This window comes from Delphinapterus leucas, chromosome 1, assembly GCF_059928025.1.
Source record: "Delphinapterus leucas isolate spDelLeu-1000000601 "Yukka" chromosome 1, BTC_Dleu_Yukka2, whole genome shotgun sequence".
Taxonomy (NCBI): domain Eukaryota; kingdom Metazoa; phylum Chordata; class Mammalia; order Artiodactyla; family Monodontidae; genus Delphinapterus; species Delphinapterus leucas.
The window spans coordinates 144,674,821-144,696,407 of NC_143129.1; the positions used below are offsets into that span (position 1 = coordinate 144,674,821).

General features: G+C 50.4%; 2 protein-coding genes across 3 annotated transcripts in view; one reads left to right on the forward strand and one right to left on the reverse strand.

Annotated features, from left to right (window-relative positions):
- The first annotated feature begins 475 nt into the window (after positions 1-475).
- Positions 476-21,573, forward strand: PARS2 (prolyl-tRNA synthetase 2, mitochondrial). Of its 2 annotated transcripts, none has more exons than XM_022575767.2 (2): positions 476-6,758; positions 10,169-21,573. In XM_022575767.2, the coding sequence occupies exon 2, from the start codon at positions 10,198-10,200 to the stop codon at positions 11,623-11,625; it is 1,428 nt and encodes a 475-aa protein (XP_022431475.1). In that variant the 5' UTR covers positions 476-6,758; positions 10,169-10,197; the 3' UTR covers positions 11,626-21,573. The 2 variants fall into 2 exon arrangements, with proteins under 2 accessions (XP_022431475.1, XP_022431474.1); XM_022575766.3 differs by lacking the exon at positions 476-6,758 and adding an exon at positions 6,770-8,465.
- The window catches only part of TTC4 (tetratricopeptide repeat domain 4), a 42,690-nt gene continuing 37,694 nt past the window's right edge, over positions 16,592-21,587 (reverse strand). Inside the window, exon 10 of the mRNA XM_022575765.3 lies at positions 16,592-21,138. Coding sequence (XP_022431473.2) covers positions 21,036-21,138 — 103 coding nt within the window. The 3' untranslated portion in view covers positions 16,592-21,035. The remainder of the gene's footprint in view (positions 21,139-21,587) is intronic.

Sequence of the window (21,587 nt, forward strand, 5' to 3'; positions counted from 1 at the left end):
TGCTCATTCATTCACTTATTCACTAATTAATTCATTCACCAAATCTTTATTGAGCATTTATAATGTGCCAGACAATGATTTAGGCCAGGCATTGGCAAACTGTGGCCCACAAGCCAAATTAGGCCCACTGCCTGTTTTTGTAAATAAAGTTTTCTCGAAACACAGCTGCGCTCATTGTTTACATATTTTTATGGCTGCTTTCATGTTATAACAACAGAGTTGAGTAGTTGTGACAGAGATGACATGGCCTGCAAAGCATAAAATATTTCCTGTCTGGCCCTTTGCAGAAAAAGTTTGGTGCCCCTTGGACTAGGCACTGGGGCTCCTGCAGTGAACAAAACAAACAAAAATCCTGCCCTCCTGGATGGAGCTTACATTCTAATTGGGGTGGAGTCAGGTGGTAGAGGGGGAATGTAACACAGTAAACCAAAACCTAGATATTTAGTATGTTAAATGATGATAAATGCTACGGAGAAAAAAAGTAGACAGAGAGAGAGTATCAGGAGTGCTGGGGAGCAGGGATGGGGATTGTGGTGGAAATTAGGGTGTCAGGAAGTCCTGGCTGTGAATGTGACATTGGAGCAAAGACCTGAAGGAGGTGAAGGAGTGAGCCATGTGGACATGGTGGGGAAGAGCCGTCAGGTAGTGGAGCAGCAGACAGGAGGGCCGTACTGGAGTATTAACAATAGTTCATCCAATATTGAGCGCTATGTACCAGGTGCCCTTCAAGTGCTTTACATACATAATCTCATTTAATTACTTAAAAGTCATCATCTCATTACATATTTAATCTTACAAAAGAATGATCTGAATATATTTCTATTATTAATATTAATACAGAGCTTTCAGTTTACAAAGTTCTGTAATGTTTTTCACTTGCTCCTCATAGTATTTCAAGGAGGTTACTGACCCCATTGTAGTGCAGCCAAAGACCAGAAAGGTCAAGTCCTTTGCCCCAGGTCACACAGCCAGTAAATGCTGGCTCTGGAAAGCAAACCCCTCTCTGTTTGGATCCAGAGGCTGCCTTCTTCTCTCTAAGCCACCAGCCTTGGAGGGCGTCAACTCTACCTGGTCCACTCACACCTAACTCAACTCTGCACCAAAGAGAAAAGGCAAAGGCTTGTTGGAAAGAACTCAATTCCCATCATCCTTCCAGATGAGGGTGACCAGGTAAACTGCTGGAGTAACTGCTGGAGGTAAACTGCTGAGTTACACTCAGAACTCACAGACGTGATTATTCCCTCTGTCCTGGGGCATCTACATTGCGCCCCAGACTTCTTCTGGCTCTGCCAGTGCTCTGCAGCACTAACCCAAAGCAGGGGCTCAAAAGGGAGTTGTTGGTTGACAGATTAACTGTTGCTGAGAGTTTTGTTTCATTGCATTTTTAGCAAGCCTTTCTTATGAATTGAGGGAATTATTTAGAAAGACATTAATTCAGCAAATATGTACTGAGATTTACTATGTACAAAACCTTTCTACATAGTAAACAGATTTACTGTGGCAGGGCTAGAGATGAACAGGACATGGGCCCTCCCCTCTGGGAGCTCGCAGTCTATGGGGGTGAGGAGATAAATGTTTTGCATGTGCTACATGCCCAACTCTGTGCCTGGCATTGTGCCAGCCAGGGCACTTTCACCATTAAAAATAATTGTAATAAGGGCTTCCCTAGTGGCACAGTGGTTAAGAATCCTCCTACCAATGCAAGGGACACGGGTTCAAGCCCTGGTCCAGGAAGATCCCACATGCCGCAGAGGAGCTAAGCCCGTGCGCCACAACTACTGAAGTCCATGCGCCTAGAGCCTGTGCTCCACAACAAGAGAAGCCACCACAATGAGAAGCCCGCGCACCGCAACTAAAGAGTAGCCCCCGCTCGCCACAACTAGAGAAAGCCTGCGCACAGCAACAAAGACCCAAAACAGCCAAAAATAAAATAAATAAATTTATTTAAAAAAATAATTGTAATAATAGCAAACATTATCGAACCCTGGCTATGTGCCAGGCACTGTGCTAAGCCCTGTACCTGGGCTAACTCCTTGTACCTCACCACAACTCCATGGGGGAGATGTCACTACTATCTTCAGGATGAGGCATCTGAGCCTCAGGGAGGCTGAGTATCTCACCCACAGGCACACGGTAAGTGGGTGACAAAGTGAGGATTTGCACTCAGGTCTGTTTGCCCCACCGCATGTACACACTCATGTGACACACCTGAGACAGAGAATGGGCCAGAGGAGAGACTCAGACAAAATGTTGAGGGGTCTCAAGAGAGGGGGAGGCCCTGCCAGAGGGGACTTCAAGGGAGGGTTCCTCAAGAGGATGCCATTGTGGTGGTCGCCAAAGAGTGGGCCTCCAGCAGAGGGGATCCAGTCAGACAGAAAGAGTCTGTCTGGGTGACTGCTCCCACAACTTTGGATGTATGTTTGATACAAATAACATTGGAGTCTCTGAGTGGGGAGATCAGGCTGTGCATCAAACAGACCTGGAGATGAATCCTTTCTCTCCCTGTTACTAGTTGTCTCGACCATGCACAAGCTAACCAACCTTTCCAAGCCTTGGTTGCCTGATCTGTAAAATGGACACAACAGTGATATTTGTACTGCATGGGGTTTTATTGTAAGGACTTAATCAGACATGGGTGTAAGGTGTTTAATACAGCCCATGGTACATAGCAAGGGCTCTACAAATGTGAACAATATGACGTTTGGTGCCACACTCTTCAATTCTGAAGAATCTTGATTTAAAAAATGAGGCCCCCTCCCCAGCCTGCTTCTGGCCTCTAATCATCCTAGACTTGGACAGCGAATAAATGAACGAGGGGAATTCTGGGCCCAGGGGGAAGAGGCCCCCTGGAGAGAGAAGGGCATTGGCATCCCGCACTGTAGCCAGAGAGGGGAGTCTGAAGGAAACCGAGGCGGCAGCAGAAGGATGGCTGTCTCCTTATGGTGGCCGAGGGCAGCCATAGGGTCCCCGGAGTTGGAATGGGCTGGAAGAATGAGCCAGTTGCTTTCAGTTACATCTCTCATGAACCCTTCACAACAGCCTTACGTGGTGTTCTGTGTTACTGATGAAGAAACAAGGAAGCAAGAGGCCCAGGGTTGCACAGCTGGGAACTGGCTGGGCAGGATTCCCAGGCAAGGCCACCCTCCCACCTCCAGTCCAGCCTGTCTGGGCCAGGCTGGGCTAACAGGATAGGGGGTGGGCTCAGGAGTCCAACAGGTGGACTGTCCCAGTGGTTCTCTGGAGTCTGTCCCCTCCTCTCCCCCACCGCCCCAGTCTGGGCCATTACGGGAGTCTCCCATCCAGCCTCTCTCCCCATCCTCTTCCTCCAGCCTCAGTTCACACCTCAATCAGGCAAAGAAACACAACTGACCACGCCCTTCCCTGGTGTAAAACCTTTCCATTGCCCACAGAGCTCCCTCTAACACTGGCCAGCGCCCTAGGCAGAGGAGGCAACCATCTTCCTGGAGTGACAATTACACTTGTTTTCCAAATATAACAAATATATGTTGTAGAGTGGAATGCAAAATACCCAGGAATTTTTCTCAGAAGAGGAGCTGTTTTGGGTTAAGCCTCAAAACAGATGTGTGTATGTTGGCGGGGGTGGGGCAGGAGAAGTATCATTCTTCATAGAAAAAGTTTCACTGGCCTCAAAGATGAGAAACTGGCAGTCTGGTCCAGCAGGCCCTGGCACAGTGGCGCCCACTGCCTTTCCAGTTGTGCTTCCCTGATGCCTGGGTGTGCTCTGTGCTCCAGCCAGAACTAGCTTGAAGCCTTTTTCCTTACTTACTGTCCCTCTGACTAGAATGTCTTCCTAATCTTTTTAGCCTGGAAAGTTCGTAGTTATCATTTAAGGTCCAATTTCACGCCCCCTCCTCCAAGAAGCCCTCCCTGATCCCACCCCCTTTTTGCAACGCTGCTCCCTCAGCATCTTGCTCTCCCCTCTTCATAACGTCTTACCACAGGCTGCCGTGACCACCACTTTGAGAGACAGCTTCTTCAGGAGGTTATGAGCAAGTTGAGGTCAGGGAGTTCACCGTGAACTCGGCCTTTGTTGTTCATTCAGCACACACTTAGAACCTCTCTGTGCCAGGCCATGGGTTTGGTATGCAGGGACGACTCAACCTGTCCTCGGAGGAGCTCCGATCTGAGAGAGAGACAAACCATCCATTCATTTATTGATTGATATATTAAAACAAGCAAAAAGCAAAACCTTTTGCTGAGCCCTGACTGGGCCAGGCCCTGTGCTCAGGGCTGTGCCTGCCCCCAAGAGACTCCCAGTCTGGCCAGCAGCCGGTGGAAACCACTAACAGCATGGTGAGTCCCCAGGGCTGTGGGGCACCAAGGCAAGTGTGCGGTCCTTTGCTTTTGCTTTGTCGTAGATGACAACGAGTGAATGAATGAATTTTTCTTTTTCTTTTTTTCTGTTTTAGGGAACTTGTGAGGTTTTAACCATGAATGGACTCTCTAAATCAAGGCACCCAATTAATGACTGATCAATTAATTGATTGAAACGTCACCCAGGAAGTTGCTAGCAGAGAAAGGGCTATATTCTGGTCTCCACCACCATGGACTTTCTCAATGGGGAGCAAATCTACTCTGACCAGGGCTGGCTGGAGTGGACCCTGCAGCTCCTGGCTGCAGAGCCTCCTATAAACTCCCGGTAAAAGGCAGCAGTTCTGGCCTGCCTCCCAAGAGGGTCATGAGCATTAATTAGTTACCATTGGTAAAGTGCTCTGAAGATGTGGGGATGTTTAAACACGGCGAGTCATTAGGCCTCTCCACACCACTATGCTCTACAGCCGGCAACTGCTAATTGAGAAATAATTAACACCTCAGGGTGCAGAGGATGGATGCCTGGCTTTTTCAGGGTTGGAAAGGATGTAATAAAGTACACGAGCAGCAGGAAGAAATATAAGGCTACTTTGGATCCTGAAATATACTGGAGATTATTCAACTTCTGCCCCCAGAGAAGCATGGGGACTGTTGCCCCAGTAAAACCTTTGGGACTGCATTCCTTGGGAAAGCCCCGAGCACAGTGCTGGGCTGCAGAGGCTGTGATGCTCTTAGAGCAAAAGAGCTCAGGTCCAGCCCAGGTCTGCCTGGCCTTCTAGCTGGTGAGCAGATGCCAGTTGTGGAACTCACCAAGCTGTATTTTCCTCAGCTGTTAAGACTGGGATTATGACATATGTCTACCATCCCCCCACCTGGCACCGGGTTGTCTGATGCCCTTCCTCTAGGTCAGCAGATCTAGCCCAGGCTTCACGTTAGGATCACTGGGGACTATAAAGTACCAGCATTGTGGGGCTGGGACTGGGGGCACAGGGTGATTCCCAGTTCAGTCAAAGTTGAGAACCACTGGTTTGGTTTGTGTATCAGGCACTGCATTGGGAGCTGTGGGAAATAAAGTTGTAAACCCTACCACACCCCATGTTTCCCTCACACCAGCTCAGTATTTCCTGATTCTGTGCCTGTGAGTTGTCCTGGACATTTCACTCCACTCCCATTGCCATTCTTGTGCTGCTAAACCCCACTCATCCTTCAGGCTCAGCTTGAAGCTCACCTCCTCAGGGAGGCCATCCTTCCCTGTGCTGCCACAGGACTGTTCTCAGCCCCCATTACACCACTGATCGCACAGTGTTTTTCCTGGCAGATCCTGGCAGGCTGAGAGCTTCTTGGGGCCAATAGCAGAATCACCAGTGTCTTGCACTGGGTCTGGTAGATTTTAGGTGCTGAATAAACTATAGGTGTTATCAGTTAGGTAGAGTTGTATGATATGCAGCTCTCACTCAGGACATTTGCACTTCTTCCTTGTGTCTGAAACATACTTCCCCCAGATATCTGCAAGGTTCTCTCAACTCCTTCAGGTCTTTGCTAAAATGTCACCTTCTCCACCAGGCTTTCCCTGATCTTTCTATTTTAAATGGCAACCAGTCGACCTCCAACCCTTTCCCTTCCCTAATTAATTTTTCTCCATAGCATTTAACAACATCTGACTAACGGATCCTGTCATTATGTAAAATTTTGATAACTTGTTCACGATGTCAGTTTTTGGTTTTTTTAAAAAATTTAATTGCATTAAAATACCACTTATCTTGAGTTCTTTGGCCTTCCCTTAAATTTCATTGTATTGGATTATTGACTAGAATGTAAGCTATACCGAATGCCGGGAACTTTGTCTATTTTGTTCACTATTCCCAGCTTCTACAAGCGGTTGGTACGTGGTAGCTGCTCAAAAAATATTTTGTGAAAGTTTGATTTAGTGTCTTAAAGATTAAATAAAGGTATCTTATTCCAATTGTTTAAATTTTTTAAACTTTATTTAAATTGATAGCCTGTAAAATCATAGGGTAGATTCGAAACCGCACGGCCTACTGTTGTCATGGTTACACTATAGCCGGAGGTTCTCCTATTCAGAGAGTGGGGCGGGCCCTGGCAGTGGGCGGGAACACCAGACTCAAAACCTAGACCCGAGGCCTTGATCATAGAGTTACACCTCCCTCAATCCTAGAGAGCACTTCCGGGACGGTGATTTACTTATTGCTGCGTAGGCCAACCTATGAGCCCATTCTCTCTCCTTGCCTAAGTTTCCGGCGAGCAATTCATTGGCGTCTAGAGTGGGGTGGGGCCAGTCCCCGTGAGCGCGGTTTTGTGATTGGCGGGAAGGACAGGAGGCGGGGCTTCGTGCAGGAACGCCCCTGGCGCAGGCGCGGTGGCCCGGCGCGGCGGTCCCTGCGGGGTCGGCGTTCGCTGGCACTACGGTTGGTGATCGTGGGTGACAATGAGGGCCGGGGGCTGAGGGACCGGCTGAGGGAGGGGCTGCGGAATGAAGAGAGGGCTCGGTTCTGGACGCGGAGACCCAAGACCGTGGTGTCCGTTTTCCCACGTGCATCTCGTCATTGGATTGGGGCGGGTCCCCGTCACAAACTCTTGAATAATACTCGTCTCCTAGTCTGTTTCCTCCGTTGTGAAATCGCAGGACTTCCTTGTCTGCCTCGGGTCGTGACTGGGAACTTGTTAGAAATACAGATTCTCTGCCCACACCCCAGACTTATTGAATCAGAAACTCAGGGGATGAGGCCCCACCATCAGTGTTTTAACAAGCCCTCCAGGTGATTCTGATGCTTGCTTAAATTTCAGAACCACTGGGCTACCGTAATGTAGCAAGCTGTACTGAGGGCCTTCTCAACCCAAGCTGAGAAAGTAAGAGAAAGAAAGGAGGGGGTGGACTTGAGAGAAATCTTGGAGACAGACTCAGTTGCTTGAGGAGGAGTCAGGGGTGAAAGAGTTTCTGGCTTGGGCCACGGGCCTGAGGTGGGACCTTAAGTGATGGCTCCAGGTGACAACCACGTGTGCCCTGCCTCCAGGCCTGCACTTTTCCGCGCAGTCACACTAGGGCTCTGTGGCCGTGCCTTCCAGCCGTTTTCAGGTCATAGGCCACATAGGAAATGATAATATTTGTACAGTGCCCAGGGGAAATGGACGAAGCTGCTTGAGGTTGGAGGATTGAGGCTGCTGGAAGCTGGAGGGAACCACCTGGGGGGATTTGAGCTTCCCAGAGCTGAGGGAAATTAGTAACCTGTTCTCAGCATACTGCAGAAGAGCTTTGTCCCATGGGATTTGCTGAAGATTAGGGGTGCTCACTAAATTTGGCAACATAAATCAAGAACCTTGAAAGAGTTTATACCCTTTGACTCAGTAATTCCGTTCCTGAAGATCTCTCCCAAGTATATAACAAAAGAAAAGAAAGCCTTCTGTTGTAGATTACATACAACAGAGAAAATTAACAACTCTGGAGAATCATTTTTGATCTAGTCGGTCAATGAAATGTTGTACTGCCCTTAGGAATGTGTGAATATTTTGTAAAATCATAAAGAAACCTATGTGCTCATTCATTAGACAATTGTCTAGTAAGCCCCTGCTCTGTGCTGAGTGGTGAGCGAGTCAGCTCCACAGAGCTGACTGCCTGGGGGAAGACCCAGCCGAAGGAGCAGTAACTCCAAAGAGTGATTGGTGTTTGATAGGGGATCAGGGGCTGCTGCAGGAGAAGCTGGTCTTTGGGGTATGGGGAGTGGGTCAGGAAAGGCATCCTAGAAGACAAGGTGGCACTCCTAAGGCCTGGAGGATGAGTAGATGTTGGTTCGCAAAGGGGAGAGGAACATTCTACGCAAAGGGAACTGTGTTTTAATAATGAGTGTGCTGAAGCTGGAGCACAGAGAGGGCACTGGTGAGAGGAGGCCCGAGGGGACCAGCGGCTAGCTCACATGGGGCCATGTGCACTGTGAAGGTGAGAAGGTTAGACCTGATTCTAAGGGTAACAGGAAGCTGTTGGAGGATTTTAAGCAAGAAAAGCTGTTGCTGTATGTGTCTTGGAAGTATCCCCTGTGGCTACGGTGTGGAGAATGGATTGGAGGAAGGTGGGCCTGGAAGCTGGGAGCCCAAGTGAAGAGGCTGTTGCAATAGCCCAGGTGAGAGATGATGGTGGCCTGGACCTGGGTGGAGGCTGTGGAGGTGGAGAGAAGGAACAGAATCAAAAGCAAGTGAAGCAGTAGGAATCACAGGGCCAGAGGGGTTGGTGAAGGTGGGGCACAGAGGGAGCTCAGAGTGGATGAACCTGCGTTTCTGTTTTGGACAAAGGGTGGCTTGCACTACCATTCAGAGTGACAGGCAGCGCTGGACGGGGAGCAGGCTTAGGGGGAAGATGCCAAGCTCCCTGTGGGGTGCTGAGTGTGAAGTACTCATGCAGTGTGTTCTCTAGGAGGCAGTGGGATGGGTAGATGTGAAGCTTAAGAGGCACAACGTACAGAATGGAGATGTTGACTCGGAGCCATGACCATGTGGCCTGACCAGGGACTGTGTGCTGTGAGGGGGGAGGAGACATTAAGGACATTGAAGGCATGGGTGGGATGGGGGCTCGTGGGCAAAGACGGCTCGCAAAATAGACAAGGGATTGTCAGTAGCGGTTGTCTCTGGGCTGAGAGATTATAGTTGATTTCCTTTCTTTTTTGTTTCTGTTTTTCTTAGCAAACTTAGATTCAGTTCATAGAATATACCAGATACTGTTCTAATAACTTCTTATAACTCTTCTCTAAATTCCCACAATAAACCTATATGGTGGGTCCCTTCATTTTACAGGTGAAGAAACTGAGCACAGAGGAGTTGGGTCACATGTCCCAAGCTACACAGGGTGCAGTTATTGGGAAGCTGGACTGGGATCCAAGCTGCCTGATTCCAGAGCCAATGCTGTCACCACGCATTGGTGTCTCCACAGTATGCTGTTGTATTTTTATAAACGGGAAAAAAAAAAAAAATATATATATATATATATATATATATATATATTTTTTTTTTTTTTTTCGGTACACGGGCCTCTCACTGTTGTGGCCTCTCCCGTTGTGGAGCACAGGCTCCGGACGCGCAGGCTCAGTGGCCATGGCTCATGGGCCCAGCCACTCCGTGGCATGTGGGATCCTCCCAGACCGGGGCATGAACCCGTGTCCCCTGCATCGGCAGGCGGACTCTCAACCACTGTGCCACCAGGGAAGCCCCAATATATCTATATTTTTAAATTTTAATTTATTTTTTTAATTTTTGGCTGCGTTGGGTCTTCGTTGCTGCACGCGGGCTTTCTCTAGTTGCGACGAGCGAGGGCTAGTATTCGTTGTGGTGCACTGGCCTCTCATTGTGATGGCTTCTCTTGTTGTGGAGCACGGGCTCTAGGCGCACGGGCTTCAGTAGTTGCAACACGTGGGCTCAGTAGTTGCGGCACACAGGCCCTAGAGCGCATGGGCTTCAGTAGTTGTGGCTCATGGGCTCTAGAGCATGGGCTCAGTAGTTGTGGCACATGGGCTTAGTTGCTCTGCGGCATGTGGGGTCTTCCCAGACCTGGGCTCGAACCTGTGTCTCCTGTATTGGCAGGCGGATCCTTAACCACTGCGCCACGAGGGAAGTCCCGTAAACAGGAAAATATTGATTTTTTTTTTTAAACGGCAGTAAATGGTGAGAGAAGTACAATAGTACTTTGATCTGCAAGGATATTAGAAAAGAAAGGATTTGCATCCACAAGATCGGTGGTGGTTGTAGAAGTTTGTTGGAGAGCAGCCTGCGTTGACTACTGCAGGGTGTTGGATCACAGTTGACACCTATTTCTGCTCGGCTCGTTTTTCTTCAGGCGCAGGTGCCTCCTTACGCTGGGCTGTGATGGAAGGGCTGCTGACAAGATGCAGAGCGCTGCCTGCCTTGGCCACCTGCAGTCACCAGCTCTCGGGGTACGTTCCTCACAGGTTTCACCACCGTGCCCCAGGGAGAGGGAAGCGCTTGGTGCTGTCCCGCATGTTCCAGCCCCAGAACCTTCGGGAAGACCAGGTGCTCTCTCTAGAGGGCAGATCTGGCGAGCTGACCTGTAAGAGCCAGCGGCTGATGCTGCAGGTGGGCCTGATTCACCCAGCAAGCTCCGGCTGTTACCACCTCCTGCCTTATACTGTCCGTGCCATGGAGAAGCTCGTGCGGGTGATAGACCAGGAGATGCAGGCCATCGGGGGACAGAAGGTCAACATGCCCAGCCTCAGCCCAGCAGAGCTCTGGCGAGCCACCAGCCGGTGGGACTCGATGGGCAAGGAGCTGCTAAAACTTAGAGACAGACACGGCAAGGAGTACTGCTTAGGACCAACTCACGAGGAAGCCATTACAGCCCTGATTGCCTCCCAGCAGACACTGTCCTACAAGCAGCTCCCGCTCCTGCTGTACCAGGTGACGAGGAAGTTTCGGGATGAGCCCAGGCCCCGCTTTGGTCTTCTCCGAGGCCGAGAGTTCTACATGAAGGACATGTACACCTTCGACTCCTCCCCTGAGGCTGCCCAGCAGACCTACAGCCTGGTGTGTGATGCCTACAGCAGCCTGTTTGACAGGCTGGGGCTGCAGTGCGTCAAGGTCCAGGCAGACGTGGGCAGCATCGGGGGCACGATGTCTCACGAGTTCCAGCTGCCGGTGGACGTCGGAGAGGACCGGCTTGCAGTCTGTTCCAGCTGTGGCTTTTCGGCCAACATGGAGACTCTGGACTTGTCACCAACAAACTGCCCTGCTTGCCAGGGGCCACTGACCAAAACCAAAGGCATCGAGGTTGGGCACACGTTTTACCTGGGCACCAAGTACTCCTCCATTTTCAGTGCCCAGTTCACCAATGTCCATGGCAAGCCATCCCTGGCTGAAATGGGGTGCTATGGCTTGGGTGTGACACGGATCTTGGCCGCTGTCATTGAAGCTCTCGCTACAGAAGACTGCATCCGCTGGCCCGGCCTCCTGGCCCCTTACCAAGTCTGCCTCATTTCCCCCAAGAAGGGCAGTAAGGAGGAGGCGGCCTCAGAGCTCACGGGGCACCTGTATGACCACATCACAGAGGCAGTGCCGCAGCTCCGAGGGGAGGTCCTGCTGGATGACAGGACCCATCTGACCATTGGAAACAGACTGAAAGACGCCAACAAGTTCGGCTACCCCTTTGTGATCATCGTGGGCAAGAGGGCCCTGGACGACCCTGCACATTTTGAGGTTTGGTGCCAGAACACCGGAGAGGTGGTCTTCCTCACCAGAGAGGGAGTCCTGGAATTACTGAGCCAAGTGCAGGTTGTCTAAACGCCCCCTGGACCCCTCCCACTGCATCTCACAGTCTCAGTGTTCATTCTAATGCTGCCTTTCTTATACTGCTTTCCAGAGCTGGTCTCCCCAGAAAGAGGGCAGCTCATGGAAGGTGAGACCATGTTAGGAAAACCAGTTGTTATCCAGTCATCTGTTTGGACTATTTGTATTTAAAGTCATTATCTTGATCCCTTTGGCTGGCCCTGCTGCCACATATCATTCCTTTTATATTCGGAGGTAGTGGCTAGGAGGAGCCAAGTTGTCATCTTGGCCCTCAGGAGAGTCACTTCCCTTCTCTCAGTGGAGTTTCCCATGTGTAGGATGGGGCCTCCCCAGTGGCCGAGGCCCTTCCAGCTCCAGCAGTCCAACCACGGGCCTCTTGCTGCATTCGGTCCAGAGAGGCAGCCCGCCTGTCTTCCTCCATTGAGAAGTTGGCCTGATGGTCTGGGGAGAAGAATCAGGACACCTGACTGCCACTGACTCACTGGAGACTTGGACACGACCCCTCCCCTGCTGGTGCCTCAGTTTCCCCATCTGTGATGTGAGAAAATGGAACTAGATCTGTAAGGTCCTTACAGCTGTGACTGGCTGGTTCCCCGAGAGGTTCATGACAGGCAGATCAGATCTGATCTGTTCCTCTGATCCTCCATCGTCTAAGCTACCCAGAAGGTAAATACAATTAGCTAATTGCCCCCAAACCACCTCCAGAGACCTGGCCCTTCCTCTTGAGGTGGCTTAGCACTGAGATCATGTTACATTGATTGAATAAAGTCAAACTATTGGGACGAGCCTTGCATGTTAATTGGAAACAGTGCTAACACCTGCCACGTTAACGGTGCAGCAGCTTCCTGCCTGGAAACTTTCCTTTTTCTACTCTTTCTCCACTCAAAAAAGAAAATTGGGTGGCTGGGAAAATGTGTGTTAAACCATTTCTTCCCACAAGTGTGAGGGGCAGCAGGCTTCAAGTGCCGTGGCGACTTCGTCCTGCGTGCAGAGTTGCATCCTAGTGCCACGCACGACAGCGGTGAATATTAAGGTCTCTGCCTGAGCCCTGGGGAGAACTGGCAGCTGGCTTGAGCTTTCATTGCTCCTGCTTCCAGGAGCAGAATCAGATTCTCCATCCTCGGCCCCCAGGGTCATGGCTTGTCCAAACCTAACAAGAATCTCTCGGGGCCAAGCTCAAAGCCACCACCTCCTGAAGCATGCTCGGCAGCTCCTGGCAGTGGTTCTGTCTTTGGCTCCCCCTATGCTCGCCTGCTCAGCACCGACGCCCTTCTTTTTCACTTGGCGGGCACAGCTCACTGTATGGCGGCCAGCCTCTTGTTGATGGACAGCTCCCTGAGGCTGGAGTCCTAGGCTGATTCCTAGTGCACTGAAGTTCTTGTCTCGGCCTGTTCTTCTTGCCAAACAGCTTCCCTGCAGCTTGTGACCACTGTTCCTGCCAGAGTAACCTCACCCCCAGCACACACCATCAGGTTTCCTAATGACTCCCAGGCCTACCCCTGGGCTCTGGGCCAGCATTCAGGCCAGGAGACAGGGATTCTGAGAGCAAACCCAGAAAGGCTGGATTGTAAGGCAGGAATCTTACCCTTGGCTGCACAGTGGAATCCCCTGCGTCCCACCCCGAGGTTCTGTTCTGGGGTGTGGCCTGGGCATTGGCAGTTTTAAAACTCCCCAGATGATTCTAATTCGTAAAGTCGGTGGAGTGCTTTCTGAGACTACATTGCAAGGTGGAGTATTTGAGTCATTTCGGTTGTGCGTTGTCAGATTGATGTGAGCTCTCTGCTTTCATTGGTCTGGTCATTTGTTGAGGGCCTGCATGTGCCACTGTGCTGTGAGGCCCTTTTATATGCCGTGTTCAGAACTTAAAACTGTGCGAGGTAGGTCCTGTGAAATCCTCATTTTACATATGAGGAAACCTGAAACTCCATTTAAGCAACTTAATCAAGGATGCACAGCTATTACGTATCAGAGCTAGAATCTGAGTACCGACCAACACCTGTGTCTGTCCCACTATACCGCATGGCCTCTGCCTGGGCAAAATGATTCCAATAAGTAAAAGATTATTTATGTCTGTCTGATCAAGTTAGCCTGAAGTAGAGAAATTAGAATTCGGCAAATGGGTGCTTTATTGTTCTGAATCTTTTTTTTTTTTTTTTTTTTTTGCGGTATGCGGGCCTCTCACTGTTGTGGCCTCTCCCGTTGCGGAGCACAGGCTCCAGACGCGCAGGCTCAGCGGCCATGGCTCACAGGCCCAGCCGCTCCGTGGCATGTGGGATCTTCCCGGACTGGGGCACGAACCCGTGTCCCCTGCATCAGCAGGCAGACTCTCAACCACTGCGCCACCAGGGAAGCCCAAGAATAAGCACTTTTAAAAATCAGATTCAGACTTCCCTGGTGGTCCAGTGGTTAAGACTCCACCCTTCCACTGCAGGGGGCACGGGTTCAGTCCCTCAGGGAACTAAGATCCCACATGCTGTGGGGTGCAACCAAAAATAAATAAATAAATATGCATTTGCCTCCTTATTAAAAAAAATCAGACTCAGGGAATAGAGAACCAATTAATTTAAAACGCTCATAAATGTGTATGACACAGAACGATTTGAGGGTGATGTAGAATCATGGACCTTTAGAATGGGAGAACTTGGAGTGTGCCTGTCCAGCCCTCGTTTCACAGATGGGAGACAGGCCTGCAGTGGGAATTAACTTGCCACAACCCATCTTACTGGCAAACCGCCTGATTGCAGGCCAGGTGCTACGTCTCCTAAGTTAGGCTACCTTGGGTCCATCTTGTTGCAGGGAGTGATGTCTGGCTGAGTCAGCCTTTGAGCTACAGAAGTGCTGTAGGTTTGAAACAGGTACCCATGCTCTGTTTTCCAAGGGAGACATGTACAAGGAGCACAGTGATTTGCTCAAGGTCAAGCTGAACTGAAACCCAGGTCTCCTGATTACTTAGCCAGTGTCCTGTAGCCAGGGGCAGTATAATTTGGTGGAAAGATCAGAACCTTGAACAGACAGTCCTAAATCCACCACTTAGCAGGGATGTTATCTTAGACAAATAACTTGTCCTTTGTGCATCTGTGTATCCTAGATTCTTCATCTGTAAGATGCGCTCATGATAATGGTACCTACTTCCCTGGGTTGTCTAAGGGTTGGCTGAGCTGACATATGAAAAGCTTAACCCTTAGTGTGCTCTCAGGAAATGCTTCCTTTACATGGGATGACTTAGGAAATACCCCCATTGGGAGCTCAGGTTCTGCTGTTAACATTATCTCGAGACCTGGGTTTTGTTTTTTTGATATGTTGCTTCACAACCTTCCTGGGGGGTGCCACGAGCAAGAATTAAGTAACGCCTGCAGAATGGTTCCATCTCCTTAGAGGAAAGACAGACATTTTCAAACCGTGTACCTTCTTCTCTCCTTTCTGAACTTGCCAATGTTACCTCTTGCCATAAATTGATGAAATGGGGTTGCTGGCAAAATAACAGGTACAGGCTGTATTATCATTGCTCATTCCTTGGGGAGATGGAGAAGCAACTGGCTGAGAAATGTTTAGCAGAAATAATACTTGAGGACAAAGGCTGGTGCATAACAAAACCGTCGTGTAAATCAAGTTTAGAATGTAAATCAAGCGCTCCATTAATATTCAGTGTTTTAATGGAAGAAACACCTGCTGGGCTATCAATAAAGGAGCTTTGCAGAAATCTCGAAATTGTCATTTCCTTAACTACTTGAGTGCCAGGCCTCTTCACAGAGTTCCCACTGTCCATTTCTACACCTAGACGCCAGAATGCATTTTAGAATTGTTACGCATCAAGGGCACACACGGCTTTGTTTTAGGGTTAGGAAGAGGATTTTTTTTTTAAGTTTTCTATAATGTGGAAAATGGGAAAATAAAGATTTTTATGATGTTACTGTGAACTTTGGGGAAAAGAAGTCAAGGTACTTCACTTAATTTAAAATAATGACTTACATCGTAGTGACCCAGACTAGAGACTCTGGTGTCAGACTGCCTGGGCCATTTAGTAGCTATGTGACCTGGTGCAAGATACTTATACCCCTGTGCTTCCTCATAGGTAGAACGGGGACAGCAGTGCCTGTTCACAGCAGGTGCTTGGGAAGTGGCAGTTGCCCTTATGGAAGGTCAGTTAGTCCTCTGTGCTCAGTAGGTGGGTGGGCAGTGCACATGGCCCACCACAATGGGGTGGCAACTTTAGGCTCCCACGTTCAGGCCCCTCCTCCGTGCAGGGATGGTGTCCACTCCTATTAAGCCAGCAGCTCTCAAGGCTGCTCATAAGCTTGTGGTTAAAACCGTGTAGGGCCGGGAGAGTGAGGTGGAGGCACTTACCGGTGAGGACACCCCATGTACAAGGAGAGAACCTGTTGCCCAGCTCACCCAGAAAGCGCGTGGTCTGACGGAAATGCCATGGGCAGGATGTTGGGTGCTGGCAGGGGTTTCTGCAGGCTGGATTCTTCTACACAGGTAGACACGTCGGGGACATTGCAGGTCACAGTGAGCACCAAGACTTTACCATGACCTTGGAGTGAGCAGGCAAGGGCCTCTGGGTTTGTTGCCAACTCCTGGAGGCAGAGGCCCAGTCTTGCTACTGTTAGTATCTCCTGAGGGGCTTAGGGGAGTCCTGAATTCAAGTTCTGGTCCACTCTTCACTAGCTGGCTCTGTAAGCTGCTTCTCCTCTCTGTGCCACTTTTCTTCTCAGCAAAATGTTGCTGAGCTCCTGGCCTCCCATAGGTGTTGCAAGGATTGAGCCCATCCACGTGAAGCACTCTAGGACGCTGTCTGGCATATCCTAAGTGCCCAATAGATGGCAGCCGTTACCACCAAGCCCAGCCAGCCCACACGCTACCCCTGGAATATGTCCTTTCAAGGCTCCTTGCCTTTGCTTGAAGACCCTCCCACCTCTCCCAACCCCACCAATCCCTTCTTCAACTGAACGGCCCACATCCGTCATGTGTGGTGGCTCCCCACACTCCATCTGTTCAGAATTCATCACTCCTGCCTGTGTCATCAGTCAGTAATTATTTGTTGTGCACCTGCTGTGTGCTGAGCAGGTGCTGTGCTAGGTCCTGGGAGTACACGCACAGTTCAGGGTCCTTGACTCAGTTTCCAGAGAAGTGGGAGCAACTATCCAGTAATCAGACAATTACTGTGTAGTGTAAGTGTAGGGATGGTGCAGGTATCATGGGACATGTGATAAGCCAGGAGGGCTTCCTGGAAGAGGCACCTGGGCCTAATGGAAGACTAGGTGTTAAATAGTAAAGGGGGGAACAGTGGGAATGGAGGGAGGAGAAGAAGTGGAAGAAAGAGTCTTCCAGACAAAGGAAACAATGTGCAAAGTCCAAAGCTAAGTGCATGGCAAGATTGGAGAATAAAGTTAAGTTCCATAGATTAAACAAATACTTGGTATGCGGCAAGCTGTGTTCCATGTGCTACACACAGATTAATTCGTTTAATTCTCACAGCATCTGCATGAGGTAGATGCTGTTATCCTCATCTTGCAGATGAGGAAACTGGGACCGGTACCCGAGGCCACTCAGCTAGTGGGTCATGGGGCTGGAATTAGAAGGCAGGCAGTGTGGTTCCAGAGCTGATACTCTAGCCAGTGCACCCTCCTGCCCTATAGCTGAACCGAGGCCAGGAAGGCTGGGCTAAGGAGGCTGGAGACAGAGGGAGCTGCAGAGGTAAAGGGCCAGACCCTGAAGGGCCTTGAATGCCACACCAGGAGTGTTGATGGGGGAACAGGGAGCAGGGGCATGGACAGACTTGCTTGTAGTGGCTGCATTTCTCTTCACTGGAGCAGTTCTCAGCCCAGGGTTAGGTTTATGACACCCACTCAACAGCATGACCCTGAAGGCAGAGGCTGGCTGACGCCCTGCCCTTGGCTGGTGCCCATTAAATGTTTGTAAAGCAAATGGAATGAAAGGAACATGGCAAAGGAGGCAGGTGGGCTCTGGAGTGAGATGCTGGGGTTCAGATCCTGGCTCTGACACTCACTGGTGAGACTGCGTGCCCCCATCTCCTTATTCATGAAATTGGGATCACAGACCTGAGAGCATGGCTGTTAGGATGAGAGAATTCAGGTACATGGTTTGCAGTGCTTGCACTCCGTATTGATGGCCATCATGTCTCTGTCTGCCCTTGTGCAACTGCCAGCAGTGTGTTTCATCAGGGTTGGCTTAAGAGGGCTTTGTTCCTCCGCCCGGTGCTCCAGCTTCCACCCTAATTCCACAGAGGTAACCAGACAGGGTGTGGGGGGGTCTCACCTCCATCCCTGACCCCTGGCCCTGGGAAGGGCCACACTCTAGTCTTGTGGGAAGGAGGGGCCCTGGGATGGTGGGAAAGGCTCTGCCTCAAGTCGGGGATGCCAAAGATGCTGGTTCCTTGTCCCTCCTCTGGGCCTAAGTTTCCTCATCTGTAAAATGAGGTGGCGAGGGGTTAAGAACTTGTGGGGAGCTCTGATTAGGCTCTGCTGGAATCCCAGGCACAGGCAGGTGGCTGGGGAGGCAGCAGGTGAAGGCCAGGCCCACAGGTCCCACTGCACGCATCCGCTTCACATGAGGGCCACCTGTCCCCCAACCCCTGCAGGCTCCGCCGCTGAGGAAGGGGAGTGCTTAGGGCCCTTCCCCCACACTCCTGGCTGTGCTCAGCTGGGCTGCGCTGCCCACCATCACAGCCACTGCAGTGGGGCAAGGCTGGGTGAGGCCTTGTGCTCTGGAAGGGGATGTGGGCACACACGCCAGGCAGGTGGGGCTCACGGGGCCCCCTGCTCCTCACGCCAGCCAGGTTCTCATGCTAACTTCTGCAGGTCACACCTAAGTCCGAACTGGGTTCACTCACCTGGCGACCCTTAGAGGATGGCAGAAGTCAGAGGAGGCACAGCCATGGACTGGGAGGCCAGGAGCCTTCCTGGAAGAGGTGTAAGGTGGCCACATTGGGTGTGAGCTTGGGAATGCCTTTACTAGTGCTTGTGTGTATGCAAGTGGGGCCTTGGGACAGGACTCTGGCTAATTTCTTTGCATTCATTAGTTCCTTCATTCTTCCATCCACTCATCGGCACACACTCACTGAGTTCCCACTGTATGTCAGGCCTGGGCAGTCAGACCAGCCCCTCATCTGGCCCCTGCCCACTGAGAGCTTACCTTCTGGAAGGTTTAGTGCAGCATTTCTCTAAGTGCAGCCTCTCTAAGTGCAGCCTTTCTCATTAAGCACTAGTGACAATTTGGGCCAGATATCTTTGCTGTGAGGGCTGTCCTGTGCACTGTAGGATGTTTAGCAGCGTCCCTGGCCTCCACCCACTAGCATTCCACCAAGTTGTGACAACCAAAAATGTCTCTAGATATTGGCAAATGTCCCCCCAGGATGCAAAGCTGCCCCTGGTTGAGAATCACTGGTCTAAGTGCTACAGGTGTGCATGGATGTGCCCCTGCGTATAGTTTCACTGAGTTAAGAGTTGGTTATTAGTAATTATGTGCCAGGCACTGCACTGAGCATTTTGCACATGGTATCTGCACAGCAGGGCCTCAGACATGCCTGTGAGGGGCGAACAGGGACGATTCTCCACGTGGCCGTCCCTCACTCACAGTCACAGCAAGTCAGCAGCACCAGGATCCTACCTCTGGTCTCACAGCTCGCCATCCTAAGTCCCTTTTCTCCCCTTTCTGCCTGTGTCCCACCCCAGCTGGAGCTGGGGCAGGGATTGAAGAGAAGGTGGAGCAGAAACGACTGAGGACTTGACTGCCGGGAGTCTTACGAAAGGGCTGGGTGACGGGGATGATGGTCACGTAGGGATCGTTCTCAAGGTGTGTATACTTGTGACCGTACAATTTGCTCTCATCTGGCATCTCACCCCAGCCTCAGTGTCCAGAAGGGGGCACGGTAACCAGTCTGTGTCACAGGTGAGTAAGGCGGCACCCTGGAACCTGCTCTGCCCCATGAGAGTGTGGTGGCTCCTGCAGGGAACCCTGCAATGCCTGCTGGGGTTGCTGCTAGCTGAATGTTAGCCTCTTACACAAAGCATGGAGTCCTGCTGGAAAGTGAGAGAGGATGGCCTCAGTGTGGCCTAAGCCAGGCTTAGGATGGAGGCTGGACTTCAGCTCTCTGGCCACAAGCCACAGGCAGGGACCTGCACCTGGAAGAAAGCTGCCTGGTCCTTTGTAAATATTCCACAGCAAAATGAGCTTCAAAGACAAAGGCAGGCACAGCACAAAACCCCAAATTAGTCGATCTTAAGTACAGCAGCTGGTTTCAGTTTAATGATGTATTAGTTAGCTTTGCTATAGTAACAAACAACCCCCAAATCTCAGTGCTTATTACTACAACAAACATTTATTTCTCATTCATGTTACAGTCAATGGCTGCAGGCCAGCTGCTTCAGCTCTGCTCCATGTGTCTTAGCATCTGACACCCAGGCTAAAGGAACAGCCCCTCTCTGGGAAATATGTTCCCACGGCAGAGGGAAAAGAGCAAAAGCCTACCACATGATGCTCTGTAAGCTCGGTCTGGACATGTCCACTCACATCCCTTTGCATCAGGAGCAGGGAAGTACACTCTTCGCTGGGGGACGGGGTGGGCAACGCAAGGTAAGGGCATATAAAATCCTCTAGGAAGGAGGAAGCAAAAAGCTGCAGACAAAAATACAACGTATGACAGTGACTCAACATACAAAAAGATTTCCCAGTTTAAAAGGCATAAAATTCTGAAATGTAAAAACTGTGACATACTGTCCAAGTATGTCACAGTTCTCCATACTGCAAAGATCAGGAAAAGTGACAAACATTTTAGGGGTTCTGGAGGACCCCAGTTTGTAGGTCTTTATAGATACAGAAACAGGACCTGGCTTTCCTGGCCCCATCTCACCCCAAGGGATCTACAGCGTCCCCACAGAGCAGCCGTCTGTGCTCGTGAAGTCACGGGAGGCCCGAGTCTCTCAGCTCTGATACCTTACAATTACACGCATGGTTTGTGTATGTCTGCAGTGTGAGCCACAGCTTCTCTAAGGCCTCTGACTCCACAAAGGTTCAGAACCACGTCACTGGATTGTGAGTCAGCGTCCACAGACCAGTGAGTTCCTCAGGTCAGAGATGGAGGCTGGTGGGTAACACAGCTCACAGTGAGTCCAAGGATGTCATGACCAAGGCACGGAGTTTTGTACCAAGAGAGATGAGTGAAGACCAGCTGGAGCTCAGCACTCTGACCAGAGGGGCTGCAGTTCAGGAAGTCGGCAGCTCCTTCCCAACCACAATGCAGGGAAGGCCTGTCCCCAGAGTGACAGAAATAAACCGCTGGATTCTAGGAGTAGGTCCTGCTGATTTAAGTGTGCTAGACCCCAGGCTGAGGAGCAGGAGGGGGGAGGAGGTCCAGGGGGCCTGGCTCTCACAGCATGGCCCAGTCACTTTACCTGGCGCACCTTTCTCCCCCGGAGATAATTCCTGCAAAAAGCAGAGGATCCTACACAGACCAAAAATGCTGGTGTCAGGGCTTTTACAAAGTACCTGCAGTGAACACAATAAAAGAGAGGGGTTAATTGAATTGCGATCTTAATCATCCATGGACCTTCCCAACAAGTCAAGGTGAACCTTTAGATATGAGTCAACATTAAAATGCAAGTTCAGCATATTTATTTGTTTGGTTGTTTATAAGTCTGCAAATTAGCATGACCCTCTCTCCCTTAGAACCTAGCGAGAACCTTTGGGCAAGTCCTATAGCATCATGTATGTCTATGGCTAAACGTGAAATAAAACAAGAACACGCTTTCAGTCCTTCATTCAACAGTGAGTGCCCAGGGTAAGCCAGGCCCCTTGCTGAAAACACACATTAAACAAAAAACAAAATTCACCATCCCTCTCTGGGGGGAGGGAGATAAATAATGACAGCAAGGCACAACTGTAGAAGCATCTGTGAGGTATGGTGTTAGCCCAAGGGACGTGATTCCTTCTATGGG